The sequence below is a fragment of the Lotus japonicus genome, chromosome 3, assembly GCF_012489685.1.
Source record: "Lotus japonicus ecotype B-129 chromosome 3, LjGifu_v1.2".
Taxonomy (NCBI): domain Eukaryota; kingdom Viridiplantae; phylum Streptophyta; class Magnoliopsida; order Fabales; family Fabaceae; genus Lotus; species Lotus japonicus.
In genome coordinates, this window is record NC_080043.1 from 30,368,979 (window position 1) to 30,378,460 (window position 9,482).

At 37.6% G+C, this 9,482-nt stretch overlaps 1 protein-coding gene across 1 annotated transcript; it reads left to right on the plus strand.

Moving 5' to 3' along the window:
* The first annotated feature begins 3,398 nt into the window (after positions 1-3,398).
* LOC130749145 (protein ACTIVITY OF BC1 COMPLEX KINASE 3, chloroplastic-like) lies at positions 3,399-7,913 on the plus strand. The gene is made up of 8 exons (XM_057602440.1): positions 3,399-3,860; positions 3,965-4,192; positions 4,969-5,304; positions 5,539-6,094; positions 6,276-6,462; positions 6,582-6,948; positions 7,165-7,311; positions 7,599-7,913. The coding sequence occupies exons 1-7, from the start codon at positions 3,495-3,497 to the stop codon at positions 7,285-7,287; spliced, it is 2,163 nt and encodes a 720-aa protein (XP_057458423.1). The 5' UTR covers positions 3,399-3,494; the 3' UTR covers positions 7,288-7,311; positions 7,599-7,913.
* The last annotated feature ends 1,569 nt before the right edge of the window (positions 7,914-9,482 follow it).

The window sequence follows — 9,482 nt, forward strand, 5'->3', positions numbered from 1 at the left end:
TTAGTGTAATCTTTACTTTTCAATTTCCCTTTTTGTATTCAGCACTTTTCTTAAGTTCAATGCAATTCAAGTTTTAGTTCTTGTGAATCGCTGATTTTCCTTGCAAGTTTGCTCCTTGTGAAAAACACACCCTTTGCACACAACACTTTGGCAAGACGTTTTCCCAAAAGAACCCCTAACTTTAAACTTTTTCCAGTCGAATTGAAAAATGTTTGTTTACCAAATATCACCGTAAACAATTGTATTCGGGGTTCACAATCATCCTCCTCTGATTAACTCTAAAACTTTAAAGTCAATAATGAAGACAACAAAAGAAAAAAGTATCAATATAATCTTTTGTGAAACTATTTTCTACTATGTTTATTTGAAGATTGTTTAAACATAGCCTTTATATTTTGTTTCATTTACTGATTTTTTTAATTTTTTTCCTCATATTTACAATTGACACTTATATTGTTTACACCAATGAGCTCAAAATGACTCCAGTCCAGTCCCTAGATTGAATTTTGGATTCTCTTATTTGTTAAGATTTTGTTTCGTATGTTGTATAGTATAAGACCTGATAGGATAAGGCTTGTCAAAATTTTAATACTATACAGCGTTTAGTCACACACTATATAATTTGGTGGAGACAGTGGTGGTGGTGGTGATAGTAGTGGTATTGGAAGGTGATGATAGTGGCGGCGGCGGTGGCTAGTGTTGGTAAATCCGCAAGTGTACGAATCCACCCGGTTTTAAATATCGAACCACAGGGATTGTGAGTGACCAAATTCAGTTTAAGCTTTGAGTTTGAAGGTTGGTTTTATTGAATAAGAGATATGTTGAAGTAGTAGTAAGGAAAAAGGAAAAAATAAAAAGACAATTCAGAAAATAACATGCTTTGGGTTCTTGTTCAACTAGTCAATTCAAGTACATCATTCTAAGCACATGTTCTCATGGATCTCTCCTTGATGATATAGCCTAGTTACTCACTTATTGATTCCTCACATAAGCAATTCTCTCATACTAAAAGCTAAGCCCAATTCCTTGTGTACTTAGTCATTTATATGAGGTTTTAGATCATGCAAATTCAGGCCATCAAACCCCAACCCTTCCTCTAATCCTAGTAGCAAGCATAGAAGGGGTAATCCCAAATCGGTTCCCTAATCTATAACAAACTTCCGTTCTGATTATAGACTAGTATAAAGCAAGCATGCATACAAGCTTAGATTGAAATTCAGAAAATGGGATTCAAGGGAAGAAGAAGAACATGTGGGAAAGAACTTAAGATTATAACTCAAATATAAAAAGTCTTACAAAGAAATCCAAAGCAAAAGAAGAGAGATTAGCCAAGCATGGCAAGAGCCATGCTTGGCTAAGAACCTTGAACACAAGCTTGGAAGCCCCCTCTCACTCTCCTAGATGATCCTCTACCTCTGAATTTTACAAAGTATCAAAAGATTACAAAAGAAAATGACTAAAATCCTATTTATAGGCAAAATTCCCGAGTCTGGGCTGTTCTGAGCGCTCAGGCGCCAATTCAGAGCGCCTGAGCGCCAATTGCATGTTGAAAAACATGCCTCTGGACCTAATTGGCGCCTAGGCGCCCATTCCCAGCGCCTAGGTGCTTAAGCTCGCCTGAAAAGGACTTTTTGGCTTCTGAAACTCCTCTTTTCAATCCTCTTTAAGTTCTTCATCAATTCCATGCTTCTTGGCCTTCTTTCTCCTTCAGTTTCTGCTCTCCAAACCTAACCAACAAGTCAAGGAAGATTCTAGAAGCTTCAAGAGCTCATTAGCACAAGAGGTCCTTCAAAAAACAAAAGAAAATCATGCAAGTCCTAAACTTAACTTAAAATGCAAGAAAGCTCCCTATAAAACTACAAAATTACCAAAACAAAACAAAGACTCAAGAAAAGATAAAAATGCATGAGAATGCATGAAACACTACATGAGACACAAGAAAAAGACTCAAAACCTACAAGGAAAAACCCTAAAAACATCATATAAACCCGGGTCATCAGCTAGTGGTGGCGGCAGTGGTGGCGACAGTGGTGGTAGAGGGTGGTGGTGGTGGTGGCGGTGGTGGTGGATGGTGGCGGTGGTGGATGGTGGCGGCGGCGGTAATGGCGATAACGACGACAATATTAATGACGGTGGCAGTGGTGGAACGTGGCAGCGGCGGCGGTGGCGATAGAGGTGGAGGGTGGGGGAGGGTGGTGGTGGCGGCGGTGGTCATAGCGATAACAATGGCAGTATCAACGACAGTGGTAGTGGTGGAGCGTGGTGGTGGCGGCGGCGATGACTGTAGACTATAGTAGTGGAGGGTGGTGGAGGTAGCGGCTGTGGTGGTGGAGGGTGGTGGTAGTGGCATTGGTGTTGGGGGGATGGTGGTGGCGGCGGCGGTTCCAGTAGTGGCGACACGGTGGCGGAGGTCGTGGTGGAGGGTGGTAGTAGTGGTGGTTAATTAAGTATATACTAGTAGTTTATACATCACACTCTTATCATACCAAATCCATCATCTTATATTGTATAAGCTTATACTATCATGTTTAATACGACGTACCAAACGAGTCATAAAAAATTAATGTAAATAATTAGTAAAAAAGCTAGATTATTATAAGGTGAAGAAGACATAAGTTCAAATACAAGAAAAATTATTTGTGGAGATCAACAATTACATTCTCCTGTCGGATCCGGGCCGAAGAAAACAATGTTTTGGTTGAGAAGGTTTTTCTCTTTGTTTTCACAGGATCAGCTTTGCACTATAGGGCCTCAGTTTTAGCTTGAGCAAAGGGTTCTCTCCATCGTGGGCCTCGAAATTCTTTTCGTGGACATTAGTCCATGTAATCAAAATCATATGATCATGTCATAAATACAAATGATCCTTTCGACCAAAAAATTAAGCAAATGATTAATGAACCCAAAAAAGCTAAGAGATTATTATTTTCATTTTCATGTGACTAAAATAAAAAGTATTATTTATTTCTTATCTTGTTGTGTCTTAACTAAAAATATTAAACTAAAAGTCAATGAAATTAATATTTGTATCTAATAATTAATAATTTTTTTCCATAGAAATACAGCCAAATATATGTACCAAAACAGAAAAGCCACATTTCATTTTCTTATTTAGGTAAAAGTCAATTGTATTAACGAACCAAAGCAAACATTACAAACCATATATATTATATACAATTTCATTTGTAAATTTCTATAAATGAAATGAAAATTATTTACACCACAATTTTTTTTTCCTTCTGAAAAATAAAAATTAATAAATAATTTTTAGAATAGAGAGACGTGGACAACACCAATGTTGGTTGTTACTTGTCACCACAGATATTTCCACTTACCAGTTTCGTGCCAAACTCTGAATAATAAATAAACCTGTCCTCCAAAACTCTTATTTCTTTTCATTTTAATTTTTTAAAATAAATTCACAATTTCCAATTATCCCAAAAATTCAACATTGCCATTTTTGTTCCCACTGTGGATCAAGGAACAACAATCCAACCATGGCTACCGTTGCAGCAGCAGCAATTGTATCTTCCAGTTCCACCATCACAGACCAACCCTCTTCTTCTTCATGGACTCGTGGCTCGATTTCCATTTCAAAGCTCACACCATCACTCTCTTTTGTTCCAAGAACCAGCTCAAAAAGGCGGAATCCACGACCTCGTGCTGCTTTGGTTGAAGCACCACCATCTAGTTCAGCTCTTTCACCTGCACCCAAAGATGGTGGTTCCCTCAAGGTGCTTGCGGTTGCAGGAGACCGTGCTGAAGACATTCAAGCTGAGGCCAGAGCTTTGACTCGTGCTACCAATGCTTCTGTTTATACCCCTCAATTGGTTTCTTCTTTATATGGCTCTCAACCTCTTAAGGTTCTTTTTTTGTTCCAAAATTTGTGTCTTTTTGTAAAAAAAAATTGTGGGTGTGGTTGGTTTTTGTGAATTGATGAGACCCTTTTTGGTGTTTGGATGAATAGGTTGTGGGAAGGGCACTTCAGATTGTGATTGCATTGGGTTCGTTTGCTTTGAAGCTGTTGTTGGACCAGAGAAATGGTGTGCTTGATCAGAATAAAAAGATTCGTGCAAATGAGCTCAAGACCATATTCACTCAGCTAGGTCCAACTTTTGTCAAATTGGGTCAGGGATTGTCTACCAGGCCTGATATTTGCCCTCCAGAATATCTGGATGAGCTCTCTGAACTTCAAGTATTGAACTCTTCCTTCTCAGCTCCTTTTGATTTGATTGGTGTACATTGTTGAGAAGTCTTATATTGACTACAGATATGGCCAAATAAGTGTTTATATAGGGCAAAGCAACCCTCACCTCTAATCCAAATTAAGAAACAATCAGAGTCTATCCTTGATCCGTTTATTAGTGAGTACCCATATATGGGAAGTCCCACATTGACTAGAGATATGTCCAAATAAGTGTTTAGAAAGGATAAAGCAACCCTCACCTCTAAGCTACCTTTTAGGGTAGAGTTAGGCTAGCCCAAATTCTAAGAGTAGCCTTCCAGATGGTGCTGTAGTGTGAAGCATGTTCCAGGGTTTGATTAACTTTGCATCTAATGAAAATATTGATTGATTGGTTCAGTGACTAATGTCAATATGCAGCATAAGATGCTCTGCACTATTTCTTTTTGGACATGAACAATCTGATTGACTAATGTAGGCGGTAGAGTTAGGCTAACCCAACTTCTAAGAGTAGCCTTCACAATTATGCTGTAGTGTGAATCATGTTCCACAGATTGATTAACTTAGCATCTAATGAAAATTTTGATTGGTTCAGTGACTGGTGTCAATGTGCAGCATAAGATGCGCTTCACTATTTTTTGTTGGACATGAACAATATTGATGTTATCCATTAAAATATTGTTGACTAATGTAGTTTAGTCCACTATAACCTTTAATAATATTTCTCCTGTGAAGATGTGAAGGCACTGGATACTTATGTTTCCTCAATCATTTTTGTGCTTTAACAGGATGGTTTGCCGACATTTCCTGATGAGCAGGCGTTTGCATGCATTGAGAGGGAATTAGGACTATCTCTTGACTCGATCTACTCGTCAATATCACCATCGCCTGTAGCAGCAGCTAGTTTGGGTCAAGTTTATAAAGCTCGGTTGAAGTCCTCCGGTAAGCTTGTTGCTGTCAAGGTGCAACGCCCTGGCATCGAAGAAGCTATAGGAGTGGATTTCTACCTCATAAGGGGTATAGGGTTTCTCATAAATAAATATGTGGATGTGATCACAAGCGATGTTGTTGCACTCATAGACGAATTTGCACGTAGAGTCTTTCAAGAGCTCAACTATGTGCAGGTTATTTCTTCTGTCAATACCAAAATCTATATTTTAGTAGTAGCCAAGCTTGCACCTATTGCGTGGTTTTAAGGAAAAGACAAGCATAAAATAATTGTATCATTTTTCATTGTTAATTCAAATATTCCGTAGGGTGATATGTATCTCATATGTTAACAGTAAAGCTACCTATCTGTATAATTATGTAAGACTTTCTTTTGGGCATTGAATGTTAATTTTGACAGGATCCTGCAGGAGGGACAAAATGCAAGGAGGTTCAAAAAGTTATATGCTGACAAGGAAGATGTCTATGTTCCTGATATTTTCTGGGATTATACAAGTAATAAAGTATTAACGATGGAGTGGATTGATGGAGTCAAACTAAATGAGCAAGAAGCAATTGAGAGACAAGGGTTAAAAGTCTTGGATCTCGTAAACACAGGTATCCAGTGCAGTCTTAGACAGCTACTCGAGTATGGATATTTCCATGCAGATCCTCATCCTGGGAATCTTTTGGCGACACCGGAGGGAAAACTTGCTTTTCTTGATTTTGGGATGATGAGTGAGACTCCAGAAGAAGCAAGATATGCCATAATTGGCCACGTTGTTCACTTGGTCAATCGAGACTACGAGGCTATGGCTCGTGACTACTATGCTCTTGATTTCTTATCAACTGATGTTGATGTATCTCCAATTGTACCAGCACTTCGAAACTTTTTTGATGATGCACTTAATTATTCTGTGAGCGAGCTTAACTTCAAGACAATAGTGGATGGTCTGGGAAATGTTTTGTATCAATATCCATTTAATGGTCAGTTAATGCTGTCCTTTTCAATTACTTATAGTTTACATTTAATTTCATTTTCAACATACGAGGAGTATGCAGTTGTGTGCTTCCATAAACATTTACTGCTTATTTCTAAATCCTAACTTTCTTGCATATTCTGATCATTAAATCTTGTTTTTCTGTTTGTTTCTGCTTTTGTCAACAGTGCCAGCATACTATGCATTAATATTAAGGTCTCTCACTGTTTTAGAAGGTTTAGCTCTATATGCTGATCCCAATTTTAAGGTACTCGCTGCATCGTACCCCTATTTTGCTAAGAGGCTGCTGACAGATCCAAATCCGTATCTAAGAGATGCTCTTATAGAGTTGCTTTTCAAGGATGGGAAGTTCAGGTTTGAAATCTGCTACTATCTTAAATCCATCACTGTTGGAACTTGGAACTCGGTGATGTTTAGAATAGTTTATGTTAAGTGCACATGAGTATTAATCTCATTGATCTGGTCCAGTGCAGATGGAATAGACTTGAAAACCTGCTAGTTCAGGGGAGCAAGGATAGAGATTTCACTGCTAAAGAGGCTTTACAACCTGTCCTGAAGGTATTGTTGAGTCCTGATGGTGTAGTTCTGAGGAATCTAGTTATCAAAGAGGCTGTTCGCGTTTCAGAAGCTTTTACTCTTGGCACGATTTCTGAAACGTACCGGTATATTCCAGACTTTATGAGGACCCTTGTCTTCAATGGCAATGCAAATAATCCGCTTATGATGTCGGAAACTGAAATTCAAAGCATGATAGAGCTTAGAGATCAAGTGATTAGGGTATGGGGACTTTTGCAGTCCTCGAATGATTTTGATCCATCTCTTTTGCTACCAATACTACAGGTAAGATAGGCATTTGCAATTGAAACATCATTGTATTTTGGCAAACTATTCTGTCTTGTGTCTTTGCCTTATTTTATGCGTTAGTACTTAGGTGTTTAACAATGAAAATTACTTTATTATTAAATGTTGGACATAATGAACATATGCAATAGTTTTGAAGGAATGCTGTAGAAGTAAAAAACTGGTGATAATTGTTAACTTGATATTTGTTAACAGGTCATTCAGCAGCAACCTGAGGCGCGCAGACTTGGGGGGCGTGTTGTGGGTGGAGTCACACAACGTCTCGCAGCACGCTTTCTTCTGCAAGTACTTCGAGCTCCACCAACAGCTTCTACATAGGTTTCGAGTCACTGCAAAGGCTAGGTAATAAGGCATGCATATTATTCATATAATTATGTTGTAGGGGCAATGTAGCACATTCTTATTAATTGACTGGAGCATGTTTAGTTTGAGAAAATGTTTTTTGTTTTCATATGTCAGTGTTTTACTCTTTTTCTTGTACAAATATTTGAAATAAAAAAGAGAACACAATTGTTATTAAAAGTGAAAATAGGCAATAAAAACTAAAAAAAGATTCTCAAATTTAACAGGTCCTAATATTCCTTCCTTGCTTCTACTAATATTTTTCTCTTGTTTCTTTTTCCTGTCAGGTTATTGCGCACAGGAAGATAGGAGTCCATTCCCAACACAGGAAAAAAGTAAAAAGTAAGGCGTCAATTCTTAAAAAAATTATTTGATTCTCTTTTTCATGTTTGATTATCTTTCTTGGTTTGGATCTTCCAATTTGGTCCAAAAAGCTGTATATATGATTTACTCATCATCGTTGATGCTTTGTCGTCATGATATGAATAGAGGTCATAATATAATAATAGTAATTGGTTAGAGTGTATTTGTAAAACCGTTGCATTCAACGGAAAAGCATGAAAAAGTACTTACAACCTCAATTCAACATTTCTTTCCTTTAACTTTTATTGCTTTAGAATTAGTGAAATAGACGTTCAACCTCAATTTGAGTATACACTTAGTGCGTGAGTTTTGGCAAAATTTATTATAGTAAAGTAAGTTGAATGTCAAGTGATTTGCGGTTGGATACATTTATGAGAAAAGTGATATTTGTAAGGTAATATTGTGAAATCCCACAATTGATTTATATCCAAATTGAAAGTTGAAACTAGAATTTGCAGCTTCATCCTAGAAGATTTTGAAGCTAGAATCTATTGTGAAAGGAAAATCCAAGCACCTTAAAATTAATTATAACAATGGAAAATCAATTCTAACACTTGAAAACATGCTCTTAGTCATTGCTCTTAATTGCACATGTTGCTGTATCTTATTTGTTATTGCACGGACTGATAGAGTTTTTTCTTGAGTTCATTCTTTCATTCTATTGCACATGTTGGTGTTTCTTATTTGTTATTACACGGACTGATAGAGATTTTACTTGAGTTCATTCTTTCATTCTATATGAGAGAAATTTGAATTAGAAAACATATAAGACTGTCAAATGGCAAATGACATCGGTAGGGGCAGGTGAAATTTATACAATAGCCAATCTAATATGGTTGTACGTAGTTGATATCAGCTTGCAAGTAGTTATTCTTAGTTTCTTAGTATTGAATATTAGACAAAAATTCTAGATGTCCCAAACAACTTATTAGTCAATTGTATAACTTCGATGAACTTCGTTAATGGAGGAGTTTTTCTCTCACTTGAAGGGAAAAAGCTACTCTTGATTCAATTCAAACACAAAGGGAAACAGCGCAGCCTCCCATCTTCAAACCCCTAGCAGAGGGGGTTTTCACTTCTTTAGCACCTGCGCACCTTTGGGGGGTTCTACTTCTTCCTCCTCTAGGGAGGTTCTCCTTCTTCATGATAGGTGTTTCTACCTTATACGTCGGTTCTCTACCACAATAGGTGGGTTTGATACCCAATAACCTAAATAAGTAGTTTTTTTTTTCTAGTCTGAGTTTTCTATCCGGCCATCACTGTTTCCTCCGCCTCCGCCACTTCCGCCACCGTTGCAGCCTCTACCATCTCCGTCATTGCCGCCTCCATCTCCTCCTTAGCGTTCTACTGTTGTTTTGTATGGTATGTATTGAAGTCGTCCTCTCCTTTATGTGTTCTCAATGTTTCCTGTTTGACTCATGTTGGTGTGGCTAAAGCCACAATTTTGGCTTCCTTGGTGGTTGCATAGATTGTAACTCAAACGAGTTGTGCAAATTGGAGCGGTGATTAAAAAGGAAGAAAAATATCTCTCTACTTAGAAGAATGCAGTTGGTTTCTCTGTTGAATAGTGAGGTCTATGGGTTTTTGTATGGCTTTCAGAGTTTTTGATTCCTGTATCAGGTTTAGTGAGTGAGCATGCTTGTTCTTTATTTACTTATTTATTTGCATTGTAGTATCTCTCTTTGGGATTTTATTCATGATGTAAGTGTCGTCAGACAACCTTTGAGTGATAATCCAAACATTTTTTTACCAAAAAACAAGGGAAAGGATACTGCACTTAGAGCACATACTGTTTTAAGTAAAATGAT

Excerpts from the sequence above, each read along its gene's own strand:
- LOC130749145 (XM_057602440.1), top strand. The coding sequence starts at position 3,495 with ATGGCTACCGTTGCAGCAGCAGCAATTGTATCTTCCAGTTCCACCATC. Across the intron at positions 6,095-6,275 it reads GTATCAATATCCATTTAATG|TGCCAGCATACTATGCATTA; the intron begins GTCAGTTAATGC and ends TTTTGTCAACAG. Across the intron at positions 6,463-6,581 it reads TTCAAGGATGGGAAGTTCAG|ATGGAATAGACTTGAAAACC; the intron begins GTTTGAAATCTG and ends GGTCCAGTGCAG.